Here is a 22273-nt window from a genome sequence, read left to right as displayed (position 1 = left end):
AAAAAAAAAAAAAAGAACAAGAAAAGCCCCCCAAAAAACAGGAAAAAAAAAAAAGAACCACAAGAAAAGAAATGCCCTCAGGGATCCCTCTGTGCATCTATGTAAGCTGAGGGAGTAGGTCCAAAGCCGTGTAGCACTGCCCGGACAGAAGAGGCTCCCAACTCGAGAATAGAAAAAGAAAACAAACAAACAATTGAAAACAAGCAAACAAAAAAAAAGCCCCCGGACCCCACCAGTGTGGCAGCACAGACTGGGAAGCAGTTCCACATTCGAAGGGAGCTCCGCAGCCCCTCAGGAAGAAGCAAAGATGGTGCCCGGAGCCAGCTATTTGAGTGAAAGGAGGGGGAGGTGGTGAGAGGTAAGGAAGAAATCAGAAGAAGAGGGAAAAAGCAACACCAGCAGCCAACAAATGGCACTCAGGGAGTCAGCCAGTATGGGTGGGTGGAATCCAAGCAGCCAGTGCTTCCCAGACAAGGGACTGTGGCCGCGGGAAGCAGAGGAGGCCAAGTCGGGGTGAAGAAGGGTGGGCGGTGGGAAAGTGTATATCACTGTTTACTGGTTGTTCTGTCTCCTGCTGGAAGCTGTATGAAGCTGCTTCCTAGTACCCCTTGTTCACTGGTCTCCGACAGGAGTCCAAAATGGCGGATCCGTGCTGCGTTAGCTGATAGGGGACCTCTGCATGAATCTCTCCTCACTCTCCGTTCTCTGTCAGTTTCTTACTCCGTTGGGTGCTTGGCTGAGTTCTTTATCTCTTCATTTGATGTTTTAGGGTTTCAGGGTTGCTGTTTTCTCTGTTTGGCTTAGTTTTTCGGATTTTTGCTGTGGAGGGATGGTGTGGTGTTTCTGCTTAAAGTGCCACGTTGCCAGAAGTCTCAAACTTATAATACTTTTAAAGAGGAAATTAATTTTCTGGTAGCTTTAAGTTAACGCTGTAATTAACTGCTTTAGCTAAGGAAAGAGATAAGCTAGACATATATTTACGTATTTTTTCTTAAAATGTGACAAAGTACAATATAATATACATATAATACACATATCCACAAAAAAGGGAAAAATGTAATTTAACCTTTTGATTATTCACATCCTCAAAATATGCAGTGCTGGAATACAGGGGAACCACAGGGCTGAGTAGGTAGCGCTGTTGGCCTCTACTCTAAGGTTCAGACTGCTCTGGTCTTATGTTTTTCTCCCCTTGCCATCAGGTGTCACTTCTTGCTGCTATTAGTATATTTGCTTCTAAGGAAATAACACACATCAAGCAGCATAAAGCACTTAGAGTGTTTGGCACGTGGGAAGCACTTAGTAAATGTTAGGTATTACGATCACTCTTCTCCCTGCTAATCTGCTACTTCTGACTGTTGTGGATGGGAAATACGTAAAGAAAACTTGTCAGACTTGTGTTTAAAATCAGAGTAAACAGGCTCAAGTGGGAGCCTTTCCCCATGAGTACAATGCACAAAATTAAAAAAATAATCATTTACTGACACTTTATGATATGCCAGGCACTTTGCTCACTGCTTTATATGAAGTATCTCATTTAATTTTCTCAGTGTACTTAACAACGTATATAGTATTATCACCATTTTACACCCAAGAAAGCCTCAGTCACATTAAATAACTTTCTGAAAGTCACACACAGCTAGTAAAGTGACAGGTATTTTCAAACTCAGTTTATTTTACTCCAAATGCCATGGTTCTAACCACTAGACTATACTGCACTATATGAAATGACTTTTTTTTTTTTTTTAAAGTGGTTCCTGACTAAACTCTAGATAGAGAAGTTTGTTAAATAAATAGCCTTCCAAATATGTTACAATCTTTTTTTTCTTTTGGGGGACTGCTCAACATGCACTCCTTTTGGGAATTAAAATTCTTATTTCCATCTGGGGACCATGCTTCTCCATTCTTAGTCCGAATCCTTCACTCCATCCCAGAGGTGGAGTACTTGCCCTGGGTCCAGCTACTCATCAAGTTCATTCCCTTGGTCCACAGAGGGTGACGGGCATGTGATCTAAGCAAAGCCAGTCAGACACAATGAGGCTTTGCCTGGGAACACATGGGTGTGTGGGGTATGGGGGTGCAGGTGTGTGCTTGGGGTGGGGGGCTGATTGTTTCTTTTGAACAAGAAACTGAGACGATGGGAGGGCTAAAGCTAATGCTGCCATCTTGCTTTCACATGAAGCCTGAAACTGAAGCCAACCAAGATAAAACCAAAGCTGAGAGAGGAAAACGAAGACCTCTTAATATTGTCTGAATGTAAATTTAGCTGTGCTTGAAGTAAGGCCTACTCCTGGACTTTGTATCTTATGCAATTCCCTTTTTTGTTTAAGCAAGTTCAGTTGGGTATTCTGTCACCTGTAGCCAGAGTCCCACCTGAGACACCTGATAAAATAAAACACAGTATTTGTATTTTTTACCTCTGTAAGTCTCTTTAAGGCACTGGCAGATCTTACCCTGATCTGGCCACTATATCTGCCATTTAGATGTAGTCTCTGTGGTATATGAAACAGACTTGGCTTAGTCTAGCACCCAATCCAGCTCTGGTCCTAGAAAATCCAACCCCAGTTCTGGTATCTTGGCCAAGTCAGGTATAGCTTTTCCATGAAAACAGTTTCAGATATCAACCAACTTATATAGCTTTGATAAAATTCAAATGAACCCCTTGAAAGTATAGTACTCACAGTAAGCAAGCTAGAAGAACTCAATGTATTCACCCAGTATTTATTCCATAAAAGTTCAAGCAATTTGCGATCCAAAGAGGATTTGAAGTATGAAACTTCCAAGGCATAATATCTATTGAACGAAAGCACAAAGTATGTAAGTGAAATATTCAACTATGTAATATAAATTATGGTCAAATTTAAGTGAATTACATTTTCTAACCAACAGTCATACTTTAGTTTTTGGTCCAACAGAACAACCAGGTAATCATGGCTTCCTTACTCTTCAGGGGTTGTGGTCTCAAATCTTTTGTCTACCAAACTTCCTTGTTTTATATTTCTTCCCTTCTTGGAGCCCAGAAATTTCTAAGAAGGTGTCAACAACCAATCAAAACTTCAAAATGACATGTTTACCTGTATTCCTGAGTTCATAAATTCCAGCCAGGTGCAAACCTGCCTCTCTAGGGTCAGTATACAATTTTCACCAGGCTTTCTGAAATATTGAAAACGACATGTAGGTTCCTCATTCCTTCCTTTCTAATCCCCTGATGAGGACCTACTGCTTTTTTAGAAAAACAGATTTTAAAGTAGGTCCTTAAGGCATCTAAAAGAATTACTACTGTTTCCAAAGGTACCTAATTTATCATTATGGAAAACTAGGAAAATCTGCTTTAAATGTCTTTAAAAAATCATATTTTTTAAAAGTAACAAATATTTAAATATCTCACTAGGTTCTGTACATCTGTGGATACAAGGAAGCACAAGAGACTTCTTTATCTTGAGAAATTCATCGTTTATAGGGTGGATATGGCATGAACCCATAAAAGTTAAATATAAGGGTATATGTTGAATAACAATAAGGGATACTATAGTGCACAGATAAAACCAACGACATATCAGATAAGCGATAGAGATAATGAGTACTCTTAGTGTAGAGGAGCTGAGTGGGCTCCAGCTGAAGTGGGCTCAACCTGTCTGAGAAGGCCCATGGAGAAGGCAGGATTTAAGGTAATCCTCACATGAGTCTACGGTATGGATATTGAGGGCAAGGAGAAAATTAGGCAGAAAGCATTGACACGTGAAAGGGTAAGATGTGTAAGGGAGAATAAATAAATCAGTCTGGCTGAACAACTGGGTGACAGCAGAAGAATTATGTGAGGTAAATTTAGAAAGCTGTGCTGGGGTCTAGTTGTTGAAGGACGTTACTATATAAGGCTGAGAGATGTGAACTTTATCCTCTAGTACTTGGGACTCATGGAAGGCGTTTGAGGAGAGGAGCGGTGTTTCAAAAGCTGGCTGCAGCACTACCACTCAGGATGTGGCAGAAAAGGGGAGAAACTGGAGGCAGGGCTGCCACAGAAGCCAGCACAGCAGGGTGGACCTCAAGAGACACAGGCTCAGGCTCGGGGGGCAGCAGTGCAAACAATAGACAGACATGGGCGGAATGACAAACACTTGTTGATTAAGTAAAGTTCACCAGTGAAGAAATGAAGAAGAGTGAGAGTTTAAAGACACTGGAATTAAGTGAAGGCCTTTTCAAGATTAAGACACCTGTGCATGTCTGAAGCTAGAAAAGATTGAAAGGAAGCAGCTAGTGAAACACAGAAGTGGAATGGTCTATTTCTTGAGCGTCCTCTCTGATCTGGGTGCTTTACGTACATTCTCATGTAATCTTCCCTCCAACAATGTGAGGATTTATTATCCCCATTTTACACACAAGGAAACAGATTCAGAGAGATTAAAGAACTTGCTCAAAGCCACATAACTAGTAAGTGGCAGAGCAAAGATATGAACACAGTTATGTCTACTACTCAAAATGCAGTCTTTATTTTTGCATAGAGAGTGCAGACATTTAGGAGAGGGTTTAAGAAGTGAGGTCCTGGGACTGAGGGAACAGGGGTGGGGAGGGGAGGCAGGGATGCGGCACCCAAGAGGAAAGGCTGGCTTCAGAAAGGAGGGGTTGTACCTCTGAGACAAGAGGGAAGAGAGAGGAGAGGATGAGTATAACAAAAGACATATGCAGATGTATAAAGGATGGAATATAAGGGAACTCAAATTTAAAGGTGTAGAATAGACTGTTATGTTTTAAAATTTATGGAGTGATTACCTTAATGTAATCACTGTTTTAATTCCGTAGGCTGACACAATGAATTTTTTGTCTAATATGTAGTGATTAGCTGCAAATCTCAGTAGAAGAGTTGAGAACAAGAAGAGTATTCAAAAACACTCGTGGAGCTAAATCTTCATCTTCTGTACTAGAAGTCAATAGTAACAGGTACTTCCTACAACTGAAAATCAAGTAGCACCATAAGCATACTGTTTGACAGTATGGGGTAAATACGTAAAGAATAACCACAATAGTTTAAGTACTGCCTCTGGGGGACAGGAAAGGAAAAGGTACAAGATCACTGTTTTTCATAAGCCTCACAGAACCACTGAACTCTTTAAAAAAATACTGTGTCCTATTTTTTACTTATGTTCTTTAAAGTTAAAAACAGCTAACACATTAGACTGATTCTATGTTTAAAACAGACTTTTGGTGTGCATTATGACCTGGGATTTAAGATAGAAAAGGAAAAGATAAGCCAATAGAAGCTGCAAATAGCTCATCATCAAATAATCCAGGAAATCGATTTCTAACTGTTTTAGGTATCTAGTACTGCTATAACAGAACTACCACAAGTGGATGGGTTTAAGAAACAGAAATTTATTTTCTCAAAGTTTAGGAGGCTGAAGTCCTAATTCAGAGTGCCAGCTCTAGGGGAAGCCTTTCTCTCTCTGTTGGCTCTGGGGGAAGGTTCTTGTCTCTTCAGCTTCTGCTTCCTGGTTACTTGGAGACCTCTATGTGACTTGGCATCTATCTTACCCCATCTCTGTTCTGCTGGCTTGTTTAATCTCTTATCTCAAAAGAGATTGACTCAAGATACACCCTATACTAGTCCTGCCTCATTAACATAACAAAGACAACCCATTGCCAAATGGGATTATAACCACAGGCACAGAGGTTAGGATTTACAATACATATTTTTGGGGAACATAATTCAATCCGTAACAACCACCATCCTATAAAATTCTGTTTTTCAACTTGGTACTATGTTTCTTTAAAGGTCTGAAGTAAAGAGTGAGTATTGTATGAGACCTCTGCTGTAAAAACTCATGAAAAAGTTTACACACAAAAAGAAACAATCTTTGTTGGTTATGAGGGATCGGAGGGGTGTGGAGGGGAAACTAAATAGACAATAGATAAGTGGTAACTTTGGTGAAGGGTAAGACAGTACACAATACTGGGGAAGCCAGCATAACTTGTACAAGGAAAGGTCATGGAAGCTCCAGAGGCACCTACAAACTCCCCGAGGGACTGAATTGCTAGGCGGAGGGCTGTGGGGACCATGGTCTCGGGGAACATGTAGCTCAACTGGCATAACACAGTTTATAAAGACTGTGTTCTACATTCTAGCTTGGTGAGTAGCGTCTGGGGTCTTAAAAGCCTGTGAGCAGCCATCTAAGATACTCCACTTGTCTCACCTCTTTGGGAGCAAGGGAGAATGAAGAGAACAGGATACAAAGAAAAGATTAGTCCACAGGACTAACAGAGCACAGCTACCAAGGCCTCCACCAGACTGAGTACGGTACAGCTAGATGGTGCCCGGCTACCACCACTGACTGCTCTGACCGGGATCACAACAGAGGGTCCTGGACAGAGCCGGAGAAGGATGTAGAACAGAATTCTAACTCACAAAAAAAGGCCAGATCTACTGGTCTGACAGACTGGAGAAACCCCGAGAGTATGGCCCCTGGACACCCTTTTAGCTCAGTGGTGAAATCACTTCCGAGGTTCACCATTCAGCCGGGGACTGGATAGCCCCATAAAACAAAACAGGACTAATGAGGCACAGCAGTCCAGGGACAAGGACTAGAAGGCAGGAGGGGACAGGAAAGCTGGTGATAGGGTACTCAAGGTTGAGAAGGGACAGTGTTGATATGTTGTGGGGTTGTTAACCATTGTCAAAGGGCAATATGTGTACTAACTGTTTAATGAGAAACTGCTCTGCAAACCTTCATCTAAGGTACAAAAAAAAAAAAAAGAATTATCTATGTGAGATCAAATTGACAACAGCAACTCAGGGGGTTTGATGGAAAGCCTAGAGGGCAGTGAGTTGAAGATAATGGTGATGGAATAATTTGGAAAGGGATAGTGAGAAAAGGCAGCCAACAACAAGAATGTAATCGATGTCACTGAATTGTACATGTAGTAATTTTTGAAATGGTGTATCTTTGGGTATGTATATTTTCACCAAAAAAAAGTCCTCCAGGTTCAAGAAGGGAGAGTGTTGACATTTCATGGGGTTGTTAACCAATGTCACAAAACAATATGTGTACTGACTGTTTAATGAGAAACTATTTGTTCTGTAAACCTTCATCTAAAGTACAAAAAATACTAAAAAAAAAGATCTGAAGTAAAAATAAGTCAAGACATCCAATTTCCTTATTAAAAAACTTATTGTGTTTTAGGAGACAATCCTATGTAATAACACCCTTGACTATTTTTGGGGGCTCTAGCAATGCACCAGCTAGCAAAGCAGCTACTCCTCTCTGATAGGCTCATTTCAAAGAAGTAAGGTAGAGTACTTGTCAAAAGCAAGGAAGACATTTAGGAAGACAAAAGGATAACCAATGGAATAGAAAAGCAGGGAAGTAGGTCTACTGGAAAACAGAGAACATAGACTACCACAGTCTTCTTTTTTGTTTGTTTTTGAAAGCTGCTGCTGATAGTGATAAAAACAGTAGTCCCCCCTTATCTGCGGAGGATATGTTCCATGACCTCCCATGGATTCCTGAATCTGCGGATAGTACTGAACCCTATATATACTATGATTTATGCTATATATACCTATGATAAAGTTTAATTTATAAATTAGGCACAGTAAGAGATTAACAACAATAATGAATAATAAAGTAGAACAATTATAACAATATACTGTAATACAAGTTATGTGAATGACGAAGCGGGATGGCATGAGATTTCATCATGCTACATACTCATTTAACATTTTCGAACCTCAGTTGACTGTGAGTAACTGAAATCGTGGAAAGTGAAACCTCAGATAAGGCGGGATTACTGTAGATATTAAAGATTTAAACCTTTTAGACCACTACAACCTGAGAAAGAATACCCTATAATTAAACTCTATGGGTGTTTTACATGACTAAAAGAAGGCTGCCTCTAGGCCTGAAGTCAAACTCCATTTTGGAAAGCCTGATACACTAAGATGTTAACCTTTGCACAGGCTTAATCTTGTATCTAAGGAACTGTCTGTCTCTGTAACCAAGTTAAGAAAGAATGTTATCAGTATGTTCCCAGAGAAACCACATAGTAACCAATCAACTAAACCTACATCTAGCCTTTGAACAAATCACAGAAGGTTCCTTGCTTCCAGATATCCCACCTCTCAAATATCTTACCTCACCAAGAACCAATCAGAATGTTGTTAGCGTGTTCCCAAGAGCTTTAAAACAAACAGCTCATCTGCAGCTTGTTCCCAAGGAGCCTTAAAACAAACAGCCAAACTGTAAGCCTCCAATAGAATGTCTACATACCCCTGATAACCCCATCCCAGACAAGCTTCTGCTTCAAGTAATCCCACCTTACTCTGATCTAAGTTTGCAACTTCCAATTAGAATTAAAAAAAAAAAAAAAAAAAAAAAAAAAAGCCCATTGCTGTGGAGTTGATTCTGACTCATAGTGACCCTATAGGATAGAGCAGAACCGCTCCACAGAGTTTCCAAAGAGTGCCTGGTGGCTCTGAACTGCCGACCTTTTGGTTAGCAGCTGTAGCTCTTAACCACTACACCACCAGGGTTTCCAGTCAGAATAGTGTACCTAAAGTTCTTTGTTCCCACTCTATAAAAATGTCCTTGCAGCTTCACCGCTTTGGAGCTCTGACTTTCGCTTTGTGACAGTCAGTGTTTTCCCCAGCTCAAGCTGTCTTTTCCCTTAATCTCTTGATTTAATTCTAAAAAGAGTATGCACTGTGACTACAACAATGCAAAACAAATGGGAAAAAGAAAACTATTCTGAAAATGAAATTATTACAGCAAACGTGTTTCCACGTGTAGAAGTAATTATCTCAAACAGGAATGATTTAAATTCTTTTCAAAAGGCAAATAAAATGATTTATTCCCATATTTCTAACTCAAAAACAGAATCTTCTCTTTTTAGAAATATGTCAAGGATGACTGAGAACCAGATATATATTTTTTTAAAGTGTACTGGGTTGAATAGTGTTCCCCAAAAATTTATGTCCTTCCAGAACCTGTGAAGGTGACCTCATCTGGAAATAGGGTCATTGCAGATACAATCAAATTAAGATGAGGTCATACTAGATTAACTATTGTGTGCTGTCAAGTCAATTTCGACTCATAATGACCCTACTGCACAGAGCAGAACTGCCACATAGGGTTTCCTATGCTGTATTCTTTACAGGGGCAAACAGCCAAGTCTTTTCTCCCTCAGAGCTGCTAGTGGGTTAGAATTGCTGAGTGTTCAGTTAGCAGCCAAGTGCTTAACCATTGTGCCACCAGGACTCCTTTACTAGATGAAACCCTTTGCCATCGAGTCAATTCCAATTCACAGCAACCCTATAGGACAGAGTAGAACTGCCCCATAGAGTTTCTAAGGAGCAGCTGGGGGATTCAAACTGTCGACCTTTTGGTTAGCAGCTGAGTGCTTAACTACTGCACCACCAGGGCTCCTTACTAGATTAAGGTGGGCCTTAAATCCAACATGACTGGTTTCCTTGTAAGAATGGAGAAATTTGGACACAGAAAAGCAAAGATACAGAGAGAAGATGACCATGTAAAAACAGAAGCAGAGAATGGGATTATACTGCCGCAAGCCAAGGAATGTTTAAGGTTTGCTAGCAACCATCAGAAGCTAGAAAAGGCAAGGAAAGATTCTTCCTTAAAATCTTTGGAGAGGGCATGGTCCTGTCAACACACTGATTTGAAACTTCTAGACTTCAGAACTGTGAGAAAACGAATGTTTGTTTTAAGCCACCCATTTGTGGCACTTTGTTACAGCAGCCATAGGAACTAATACACTTAGTTTTAGATACTCAAGAATTTTCTAGAAATTTTGAAAACGGAACAATAAGAACAAAAGGAGCAGTAGGGGTAGTCAAAGTATTCCTGCAAGTTTTGTAAGGGGGTATGGAGAAAAGGAGACACTAGTGTAATGGGTTGAAGAGCATCCTCCCAAAATTCACGTCCACTTGGAACCTTAGAAAATACAGTCTTTGCAGATGTACTAATCAGTTAAAATTATGATGAAGTCTGTCTTAGTCATCTAGTGCTGCTATAACAGAAATACCACAAGTGGATGGCTTTAACAAACAGAAATTTATTCTTTCATATTTAGGAGGCTAGAAGTCTGAATTTAGGGCACCAACTCCAGGGGAAGCCTTTCTCTCTCTGTTGACTCTGGGGTAAGGTCCTTATTTCCTTTCAACATCTGTGGGCCCAGTGTTTCTTGGAGATCTCCATGTGTCTTGGCATCAGTCTTCCTCTGGGTCTAGGAGGTTCTCAGCACAGGGACCCCAGGTCCAAAGGACGTGCTCCGCTCCTGGCTCTTCTTTCTTGGTGGTAGGAGTCCCTCCCTCTCTGCTTGTTTCTCTCTCCTTCCATCTCTTGTAAGATAAAAGACGATGCAGGCCACACCCCAGGGAAACTCCCCTTACATCAATCAAAGCTGTGACCTGAGTAAAGGTGCTGCATCCCACCCTAATCCTCTTTAACATAACCTAATCTTGCTGCATTAACCACAAGCAGAGATTAGGATTTACAATTTATAGGACAGTTACATCAGATCACAAAATGGAAGACAAGCACACAATACTGGGAACCAGGGCCTAGCTAAATTGATATATATTTTTGGGGGATACTACTCAATCCATGACAAGGTCATACTGGATTAGGATGGGCCCTAATCCCATGACTGGTGTCCTTATAAGAAGAGAAAGACTCACAGAGAAAAGACATGTAAGTCAGAGGAACAGAAGGAATGACAATGATTTCCAGCAACCTTCAGAGGCTAGCAAAGAGGCATGGAACAGATTCTCCCTCAGAGGCCCCCATAAGGAAACAACTCTGCCAACATCTTGATTTTGGACTTCTCGCCTCAAGAACTGTGAGATAATAAATTTTTGTTTTAAGCTGTCTACTTTGTGGTACTTTTTCACGGTTTTTACCAACTCATCATGTAGGCCATGGGAAACTATGGATCTTGTTCCTAATGAGATAGGAAGTCATTCAGAGATGCGGATTAATGTGTTGACTTATATTTTAACAGAATCAGTCTGGCTGAGCAAAGACCTTTAAAGGGTAAAGGGTAGAAGCAGGAAGACTAGTTGAAGGTTAGTGCTATGGTCCAGGCGCCAGAGGGCAGTGGCTTGGGTCAAGGTGACAATAATAGAGGTGGCAAGATAAATTTAGAAGGTAGAGAAAATTGTCCCCATTGGCTTAACTCTTAAAAATTGAGATATAATTCACATACCACAAAATATTATGTACCTTTGTAAAGTATATAATTCTGCAGTCTCTATTATTGGCTTCTTTAACTTTTGGAGTGAAAATGCTTAGGAAGAATCTTTGCTAAGTAGAACATGGGTTCTTTGAGGGCAGTATCAGGCTAGTATTAGGCTGGCCCTCAACACAACTTCTCTCAATTATTAATTTTATTATGTGCCAAGTATGTTGTACATTGATAAGTTGTTTATGGTTGTGTAAAAGCCAAATAACATGCCACATTAAAACAATTATTAATAAAAAAACTCAAATATTACCCTCAATTTGTATATTCTTGCTATTATTTAAAAAGTATTGTGAAACGCATTTCATCTGAGCCTTTTTTTCTCATTTGTAAAATAAGAGCTTGGACTTGATGATCTCTTAAGGTTTCTTACGATGATCTCGGAGTCAGATACATTCTGAGATTACTTACTGTTTGCAGTGTACCCCAAAGTCCTCTATTTTATTAAGTGGGATAGTCTGGTACTCAGAAGGTCCTTCATCAGGTGGTTTGTAGCCCTAAACAAAAAATGAAAAAAAAACCAGAGAATTAAGAAAAAAAATTTTTCTATGTAGTCTTCTATATATAAACCAACCAAAATCAAACCCACTGCTGTCGAGCCGATTCCGACTCATAGCGACCCTGTAGGACAGAGTAGAACTGCCTCATAGGGTTTCCAAGGCTGTAAATCTTTACAGAAGCAGACTGCCACCTCTTTCTCCTGCTGAGCAGCTGGTGGATTCAAACTGCCAACCTTCTGGTTCACAGCCAAGCACTTTAACCACTGTGCCACCAGGGATCCTGTTTTCTACATATAGGAACACTAACTTTGGGGAGCCAGATATTGAATATAAACATTCAAATAAGAAAAAAAAAAATGCATTGCTCTCACTCAGGGACATCCAGGCCCCTCCTGAAGTTCCAGACTACCTGGAAAAGAACTTAGGGAGGAGAGGTGTTATGGATTAAACTGTGTGCCCCTAAAATAAAATATGTGTAATCCTGTTTGGAAACAGGGTTTTCTTTGTTATATTAATCAGACCATACCAAGGTAGAGTGTATAATAAATCTCGTCACTTCTGAGTTATAAAGGGAGCAGACTAGACACAGAAAGATACTTTGAAATATTTTAGCAAAGACTAGCTTAAACTTTGGAAAATAATTTTATTTGGGATTTATTTAATTTGAAGAAAGGAAAGGAATACTCCCAAAAAGGTTAGAAGGACTAATTTTTTAAATTAAATTTTAATGCAAGTAAACCAAAACCAAACCAAACCCATTGCTGTGGAGCCAATTCCAACTCATAGCGACCCTACAGGACAGAGGAGAACTGCCCCATAGGGTTTCCAAGGAGCAGCTGGTGGATTCAAACTGCTGACCTTGTGGTTAGCAGCCATAGCTCTTAACCACTGTGCCACCAGGGTTCCAATACATGTAAGAGGATATGAAAATCTGTATATGCTTTATTATAGACAGTTTTCAACTTCTCAACCTTTAAATTGCATCATTATGCAAGTGAAATTTGTAAGTTCTCTGTTTTTTGATCAAAGTAAACTAAATACAGATAGACCCTCGTGAGCCATAAATGCTAATTAGAGTAAGTTTCTGGTATGAAATTCGTATCTTAGCAATTCAAATTTATCCTATCTGACCAGTGCAAAAATAAAGGATGTTTAAAGAGATTGAATGATATATTAAAATTCTATTATTTTGCTCATTAATGAAGTTGGAATACACACTCAATGGCTGTGTCCGGATGGCATAGTTAAGCGCTTGACTACTAACCAAAAGGTTGGTAGTTTGAACCCACCCAGAGGTACCTCAGAAGAAAGGCCTAACAATCTGCTTCCAAAATGTCACAGCCTTGAAAACCGTATGGAGCAGTTCTACTCTGCACACATGGGATCACCATGAGTCAGAACAGACTCAGTGGCAACTAAGAACATATAAATGCCAATCGGTTTGCAAAATAAACAGCTGAAGTCAGTTAATTTAAAAAAAAAAACAACATTGCTCTCTACTCTCCCCCAAGTCCATTTGGTGGTTGTGGCTGGACTTGGCTTATAGATTGTTTCTGTCCTTAGGCGATATAGATCTGGGCTAATACCGATTTCAGACTGCATGCTTCCTCCAGGGAAGGAAATGGATCCATTTAGATTATTGTTTCTCTAATACCTGTCATAATTCCATGGGCACACAGGTACATATCAGTAAAATTAAAAGAATACAACACAAATGTGTTGTCATCTATTAGGAACAATCTGTGGTGGTTTAACTGATATTTTGTAAATATTATTGTTTAAGGACAAAAAGATGCAAATCATATCTTCAAAATAAGTCAAATATTCTGGATTTTGAAAAATTATAAGGACTTATAATTTTAAAAATTACCTTTGGGTATGTCCTAAAGGCGCCAAGATTCACTTTTCCTGCAGATATTGTTCTAGTTGGATCAATCTATAATAAAGATATATTTAGTATATGCTCATTATAAAATCATGATGCATCACAGTTTGTTTAAATATTACAAACCCGGAAATAAACATGTATATATAACACTATATACAGATACATACTTTGTTATCCATGGTAGTTATGTTCTATAACATAAAACAATTAATTAAAGCTAATACCAAACCAGCCTTGTTCAACCTCAGCTGGAAACACACACATCAGGTGACTCAAGATTTTCATTACTCTGCACAGGTTCACAAATGATCCTGAAAGCGCTCTGAGTACTGATTTTGAGGTTACAAATAAATTTAGTCGGGTGGTGAATTAGCAAATACAGAATCTGCAAATGATGATCTTCTGTACCGTGTGTAACACATACACACACACACACACAACTTAATAATCAAATGATAAGAAAAAAATAACTGAACGAAACCATAAAAATAAAAGTTCAATAAGATGCGTAAAAACAGAAATGCCTTACAGTTAATTCAGAGATTAAACTTAGTTATTATACCATGTAAGGATATTATTAAGATCTGCTCATTGCTTTTTCAAAAGTTTTTTCTTTTAATAGATGAACAGTTTCTACCTTCCTCGCAGAAACTTGGATTGTATCTGAAATGTAACTAGAGCTGATCTAGCAATTCCCGATTTACTCAATTTAGTCAACACTGACCGGAAGCCTATAATGTGCTGGGCACTGAGAAGTAGGTGCTCTTATTACCGTCATTCAAGACTCAGAGAGGTTAAGGACTTGTTCAGAGTCCCGATTTCTAAGAGGCAGAGTTTGGATTCAAATGCAGACAGACTGATGCCAGAGCCCTGCTCTTTATCACACTGTTGTTATTTCTCAAAATACTTGTTTTAACAAATCTTCATAAAGAACTTCATTAAACCTAGGTGTAGAAATACTTACTACGACTGCTACGAATGGCTCCTGGAACTGCTGATTCAGCATCTGAGTACTAACATCAATCCCAGACAGCCAGCAGCCATAGCCAGGGTGGCTGTGATACCAACCAATTGCGTTTTCAAGGCGGCCAACCTAACAAATGAAGAGGGCAAAGGAGCTTGAGGTTTCTGTTTAATCTTAGAGACACTTGTCATTTGTCTGTTTACATAGCACTATGGTAAAATCATGGCATACGTTATTTTAAAACATGTAAAATATGCATTTGACAATGTGTATGACGTAAAAGCATAACACGTGCTTTCAAGTCAAAAATGTTTTTCTTCTTGAACAGGTAATACGGGAACAAGGCACAAAATTGACAAGGTACAAGGAAAATAAGGGTATTCAGTCTCTTTTCCATCTCGCTGCCCTCAACATCCCAGTTTCTGAGTCCCAGATGTTACCACTATAGCCAGTTGCTTACATTCCATTTCAGACAGTCTTTGTGTATATGTAGATTAATAAAACACACACAATAGCATACCACATATAGTGTTCTACACTTTGCTTTTTCACTCAACTAAATATTCTGGAGTTTGTTCCGTATAAGTAAATATATAGCTACCTTATTTTTGTAAAGGCTGCTGAATGTATCATAATGTATTTAACCACTTTTATACACAGGTGGAAACCGTGGTGGCGTAGTGGTGAAGAGCTACAGCTGCTAACCAAAAGGTCGGCAGTTGGAATCCACCAGGTGCTCCCTGGAAACCCTACGGGGCAGTTCTGCTCTGTCGTACAGGGTTGCTATGAGTCAGAATCGACTCGACGGCAACGGGTTTATACACGGGAACATTTAGGTTGTTTCCAAACTTTTGATTTTAAACCCACATCTGGTAATTTATTAGGGAAATAATTAGGAAAAAAAAAGAATTTATTAGGGGGAAAAAAAACCCCAACAATCTATGCTATAAATCTTATCAAGCTTTTAGTTTAATATACATTTTACATATACATCACTGAAAAATAACTTAAAAATTTAAACTTTAATATAAAGAGGATAGTTTTACGTTTAGAAATTCAAAAGTCACCTGGAGACTCTAACTTGAAGTTACTGAATTTTGAGACATGATATTTTTACCTGTTTGGCGTTTTCGATGTACGCGGCCATGTATTCATATGCAGCAGCCTGAGCATTTACCCGGGTTTCGGTGCCCTCTACAGGCAAAGCAAAACTGTCCATAATGATCATAGTCTCGCCATCCACCTTTCCTAGCATCAAACCCATCACTTCCAAGTTGCCTCCTGACCTAGCATGCATCACCATTTTCAGAAGAGCCAATGCTGAGATTTTGCAGTACTTAAAGTAATGGTGACTACAAAAGACAGACAGAAAGAAAAAAAGCACGGTGTAATGAAATTTCTTATATAAAGTACAATTTCAAAACACATTTATTGTTTGAAGATAATGCGTAAATACTGAAGGATGTACAGTGATGGAAGGGGAGACAGACTGGAGATTGCAGGAAAGAAAAAAGCAGCAGAAAAGGACAGAGTTCCTGCAGAGGGCTGGAAATAATAAACATGTTATAGTCCTGAAAAGTATTTCTCCTTGGAAGAGGGGAAAACTCTGAAATAATTTTTTAATATGCTATGCAAGTAGAAAGGAAGGAATTACATGACTGGTTCAAAAGGCTTTTTCTCCATTAATTCTGGAGTCAGTGAATCTCTGACTCTGGCTGGGTGGTTGGGCCTAACCGTTCTCAGGCCCAACGTTCTGGCTTAATAGTTAAGAATGTGGGCTCTGACATCCATCTGCCTAGGTCTGAATCCTGGCACTGCCACTAGCAGCGGCCTTGAGCCAATCACTTAATGCCTTTGCCCCAGTTGCCTATCTGTAAGCTGGGTTAAATAAAGTAAATGAAATAATGTATATAAAGTACGTAGCACAGTGCCTGGCACATACTAAAACTTTAGCATTAGTTAGCTCTTATTAGAATTATCAGCCTGTCTCTATGGCACTACCAGGAGCCCTGGTGGAACAGTGCTTAAGAACTCGGCTGCTAAGGGAAAGGTCGGCGGTTCAAATCCATCAGCCGCTCCTTGGAAACAGCCCCCCTCCAGGGGCAGTTCTACTCCGTCCTGTAGGGTTGCTATGAGTCGAAATTGACTCCACGGCAATGGTTTTCTTTTCATGGCACTACCAAAGAACACTGGATTGAAGGGTATGATTCCCTGTGTGCTATGAGCCTCAAAGTTAAAAATATAGCCCTAATATCCCTAGTTTTCTTATGATCATTATTCCAGAATTTGTCATCTGTGGATGGGACTAAACTACTCTTGAATAAAACTACGTTTTCAGTCTCTGGTGAATCCCAAGACGGCTAGGCTGAATTTAATGTAATCCATAATCAGTGAGGCAAACTGATACAGTTTCCAAATAGACTACAGCAACCTTAGATGCACAGCCTGCTACAGAAGTGAGCACACAACCAGCAACCTAATGAGTCTGAATGGAGCAAAGTCTCTGAGAAGCCTTTTTAGATGACCTCCCACAGAAAACATTCAAGTTTAATTCCCAAACTTTGCCAGATTTCAATCACAAGTTGAAAAATATGGAGAACTGGTCTTGGGAATGAGAGACATGAATTAAAATCTTGTCTCCTCTATTTACTGGGAAAAGTAAAAGAAGACACAGTTAATGTGCCCCTATGACATACATTCTAGACCATTTTTATACAGTACTTCATCTAATCTTTATTAAACCAACAAGAAGTAAGTTTTATCTCCATTTTACAGATAAAAAATAAAGACTCAAAGAGGATAAGTAATTTTCCCAAGGTCAATCAGCTAGTTAGTGCCAACTGTGAGATTTGACCTTAGGTGGATTGACTATGTAAGTGTTCACTGTTCAGTATCATTGTGAGGTAAGTTACTGAATATATTTACTCCTTTTCTTATTCAAAAAAAGAATACGGTACTAGGTTGTCATGAAGATTAAATGACATGGAAATTCCTAGCTCAGCGCTCAGCTCTTATTAGGTACTCAATAAACACTGCTGAATGTGAATACTGGCACTTAAAGCCAGCCTTGTACAAAACTGGGAGGCAGATGGAAATATGGTTTCTGTGGGTGACCACAGCTCTTATCTGCTGTTAGCTGCTGTGGAGTCGGCCCAGACTTGTAGTCACATCCTGCACAATGGTATCTGACCATTTTGATCCATAGGGGTTTTTAGTGGCTGATTTTTTAGTAGTAGATCTGCCATACCTTTCTTTCTAGTCCATCTTAGTCTGGAAGATCTGCTGAAACCTGCTGGACATCATACTAACACGCAAGCCTCCACCGACAGACTGGTGGTGGCTTTGCTTGAGGTGCGCTGGCGGGAAAATCAACACACAGGTCTCCAGTGTGCAAGGTGAGAATTCTGCCACTGCCTAGATAGTACCTTTCTGTCTTCTTTTTACTGTCTCTTTATCAAAAACTTCTCTCAGAAAAGGATGAATGTTATGGTGTGAAGAACACTCGACTTGTCTTCACTCCCAGGGATACATGGATTTTGTAAGAGGCAAAGCACCTTACGCTCTATTGATACAATTTCTGGCTTATGTGAAGTGGTGCCTGGAGTAAAATTTTGCAGATTGGGTGCCTCTGACATTATTACCAGCAATCAAAAACTATCACACCTCTCTAAAAGATGGCTCATAGCCGTTTTTAGAGACACCCCCACCCCGCACCCCCGGCGGACTCAATTGCTGAAGACTGCTCCATTCACCAACCGGGATCTGCTGAAGGCCCCACCTTGGTGAATGTCCACACGGGTTTCATGGGACAGTGTGGCATATATGATAATATGGATGTTGAGAAGTGTCAGCCCAAATCACCGCTTGTCGTTCCCCACCTCCATCCCCCGGAGGTAAATGGGTTAAAGAGACAGAACGGGGAGTCGAGGCAGGCCCCAGCGGAGCCACTTAGGCTCTAGTTGAGGGGATAAAGGTAAAACAAAATCTCTCAGATGCATATTCCTTCCCCTTCCAGCCCATGAAAAGACAGGACAAAGCTCTCCATCCCCTTCAACTCTCAACCCCCCGGGCCTCCTTCTCTTAAACTCCCGCCACCGCTTCCCTCCCCGACGTCTCGCCAGGGACCTCCTCACTCCTTAGTCCAGGGCTTCGCCGCCAGGATTTCTTGCTGCTGTTTCTTGTCGTATTTGTAGATTTCATCGATACTCTGAGCTTCTTGCATGTTGTTGGCCAGTTCCCAGGTTTTCTGGGCCATTCCGCTCCCGGACGCCGCCATCGCCGAGGAGTCGGAGAAGTTGCCTCCACAGCGAAGACGCAACTTCACCCCACTATGTCTCGGGGTGAGGGCTTCCAACCCTCCCCCCAACCGGTGCTACACTCTTACAAGACTCTCGAGGAAGCCATGACACCTGGAACCGGAGGTGAAGGTGGTACAGACCATTCGGGGATGGCGGGGGCTCTTCGGGGAAGCGACAGTATAAACAGAAGTTACAACAGTAGGGAAAGAGAAATATTCTTGTGGCTAAAATGAGAACATCTCCTCACGAAAATCATATGTGTGAGTTAGAACAAACACAATTATCGGGCATGGGAATGGTACAGCCTTCCGTACCGGAAGAAGGTCATGTAAAAATTATGCCAGCACCTGGAATTAGCCTTCTTGGTTCGTACTGCGCAGGCCCGGCCTCCGCCATATTAAAAATGGGTAGAGCTTTACGCTATTATGGGGGAAAGAATTGTCTTTGTGAAATTGCAGGTACCTTAAATAAGATGGGTTCGCTGAATAACTAAAAAATAAGAATGTCTGTGGAATGCTGACATATTCCTAGTTCTGGATGCTGGTTGAAAGAAGATAAACGCATCCTGTTGTACTTCAAGACGACGAACTACACATGCTTAAAAGGGTGGTTTGGCACATCGCTTTCAGATGCGCGCCCTCTAGTGTTGGGAGGAGGTATGGAAACACGTGGACAGTTGTGGTCCTGCCTCTCGGCTTGTTTGTAAAAATTAGCATCTATATTCAATGTATTATGAGCTAGTTAGTGTTCCGAAAATATCCAATACTGCTTTTATAATAGATACAGTTATATCTTCAATACCAGTCTGTGAAAGCACTTCTGACCCTGAGCCCGAGTTAATCTCAGCAACCTGTTCTCTTCTAACAGTTCATAACGAAGTCTAATTATTTCATTTATTAGTTTACTTGTTTTAGGTCATCCCCACCCCCCACCTCAACTCCGATTCTAAGTTCCAAGACGCAGGAACTGGGTCTGTCTTATTCCTTGTTTTATCTCTAACATCTAGCATATTGTTGTGTGCCCTGGAGTGGATTCCGACTCATAGCGACCCCGTATGACAGAATAGAACTGCCCCGTAGGGTTTCCTAGGCTGTAATCTTTGCGGAGCAGATCACTGGACCTTTTCTTCTGCAGAGAGCCTAGTGGGTTCAAGCCGATGACTTTTTCGGTTAGCAGCTGAGGCTTTAACCACCGTGTCACCACTACTCCTTCTTAGCATATTAGATGTTCAGTAACTTTTTGTTAAAAAAAAAGAGAGAAATATTGTTAAAACTCTTCACCTGGTTCCTGTGCTCCTCTGTAGCTTCATTTCTCTTTAGTTTCCCCTGAAACTTTTCATTCCTGCAATACCAGTGCATTTATTTTGGCTTTGCATATGAGGTCAGGACTGCTTGAAATTATCTTCCCTGACATTTCTGCCTGGAAACTCATGTTAATCTTTAAAAACACAGGTCAGGGATTGCCACCATGAAACCTTCTTGACTTCCTCCTCTCTCCAGTGATCATTCCTTCTACGGTGTATTTTATTAATTTTTAAAATGATGTATTTGTTTACCTGAAAGTTTTCGTTTTCACTGTAAGACTCAGTGCAGGACACTCTGCTGTGCGTTGCATCCTCCACTCGTAGTATTAAAAAAAAACCAAACCCGTTGCCCTCCAGTTGATTCTGACTCATAGCGACCCTCTAGCATAGTGCCTAGCATATGGTTAAAAAAAAATTTGAATTATTGTCTCCACACCCTGGCTTGTGGGTTTCACATTGACTTCCAGCTGAAGAAAATTTCCCTTTAAAAGTTTCCTTACAAAGTAATTTAGGATCAAGGACCCTTAGTTCCACTCTCCTGGGAAGCTAGAGATCTCTATTCTTGTCATAGCATTTGGCCACTCAGTATTGGGGTGAAGTGAATAACATATTGAGAGTAGTAATAAAAGCCCAGGACATAATGTTGACTAGACTCTTAGAAGAGGAGTAATTCCCTGGAAAGGCATGCCAACAGTTTTCTTCTCACTTTCTCACCTCTTCTTTTTTTCTTTCCATGCTCTAATGGATCCAAGGGAATGCAGAAATTATTGAACAATATCATTAATATCACACATAAGTTAAATTTTCCTGAAAATCATTCAAAAGTGCATGCCACAGTACATCAACAGGGAACTGTCAGAAGTTCAAGCTGGATTCAGAAGAGGGTGTGGAACAAGGGATATCATTGCTGATGTCAGATGGATCTTGGCGGAACAAGGGATATCACTGCTGATGTCAGATGGATCTTGGCTGAAAGCAGAGAATACCAGAAGGATTTTACCTGTGTTTTATTGACTATGCAAAGTCATTCAACTGTGTGGATCATAAGAAATTATGCGTAACATTGCAAAGAATGGGAATTCCAGAACACTTAATTGTGCTCATGAGGAGCCTGTACATAGACCAAGAGGCACTTGTTCGAACAGAACAAGGGGATACTGCATAGTTTAAAGTCAGGAAAGGTGTGTGTCAGGGTTGTATCCTTTCACCATACTTATTCAAAGTGTATACTGAGCAAATAATCTGAGAAGCTGGACCATATGAAGAAGAATGAGGCATCAGGATTGGAGGAAGACTTAATAACAATCTGTCGTATGCAGATGACACTATCTTGCTTGCTGATAGCAAAGAGGACTTGAAGCACTTACAGATGATCAAAGACTACAACCTTCACTATGGATTACACCTCAACATAAAGAAAACAAATCATCACAACTGGACCAATAAGCAACATCATGATAAATGGAGAAAAGATGGAAGTTGTCAAGGATTTCATTTTACTTAGATTCACAATCAATGCCCATGGAAGCAGCAGTCAAGAAATCAAATGACGTATTGCATTGGGCAAATCTGCTGCAAGAGAACTCTTTAAAGTGTTGAAAAGCAAAGATGTCACGCAGAGGACTAAAGTGCACCTGACCCAAGCCATGGTATTTTCAGTTGCCTCCTGTGCATGGGAAAGCTCGACAATGAATAAGGAAGACCAAAGAACCGGCAACTTTGAATTATGGTGTTGGTGAAGAATATATGTATATATATATTTATTGTACTTTAGATGAAGGTTACGGAACAAACTAGCTTCTCATTAAACAGTAAGTACACGTATTGTTTTATGACATTGGTTAACAACCCCTTGACATGTCAACACTTTCCATTCTCGACCCTGGGTTTCCTATTATCAGCTTTCCTGTCCCCTCTTGTCTTCTAGTCCTTGTCCCTGGGCTGGTGTGCCTTTAGTCTCGTTTTGTTTTATGGGGCTGTCTAATCTTTGGCTGAAGGGTGAACCTCAGGAGTGACTTCATTACTGAGCTAAAAGGGTGTCTGGGGGCCATACTCTCAGGGTTTCTCCAGTCT

The 22273-nt window shown here is 40.4% G+C and overlaps 1 protein-coding gene across 1 annotated transcript in view; it reads right to left on the bottom strand.

The window, feature by feature from the left end:
- COPS5 (COP9 signalosome subunit 5) overlaps window positions 1–19201 on the bottom strand; it is a 23160-nt gene extending 3959 nt beyond the window's left edge. Inside the window, exons 1-6 of the mRNA XM_004372543.1 lie at window positions 18733–19201; window positions 15717–15951; window positions 14600–14728; window positions 13618–13683; window positions 11659–11744; window positions 2682–2793 (exon numbers count right to left, since the gene is read on the bottom strand). Of these exons, the coding sequence (XP_004372600.1) occupies window positions 2682–2793; window positions 11659–11744; window positions 13618–13683; window positions 14600–14728; window positions 15717–15951; window positions 18733–18875 (771 nt within the window). The 5' untranslated portion in view covers window positions 18876–19201. The remainder of the gene's footprint in view (window positions 1–2681; window positions 2794–11658; window positions 11745–13617; window positions 13684–14599; window positions 14729–15716; window positions 15952–18732) is intronic.
- Between the last annotated feature and the right edge of the window lie 3072 nt (window positions 19202–22273).

Source organism: Trichechus manatus, unplaced genomic scaffold (assembly GCF_000243295.1).
Source record: "Trichechus manatus latirostris isolate Lorelei unplaced genomic scaffold, TriManLat1.0 scaffold00018, whole genome shotgun sequence".
In the NCBI taxonomy this organism is placed as follows: Eukaryota; Metazoa; Chordata; class Mammalia; order Sirenia; family Trichechidae; genus Trichechus; species Trichechus manatus.
Note: the sequence above shows the minus strand (reverse complement) of the source record. Positions and strands in the feature narration are given on the sequence as shown.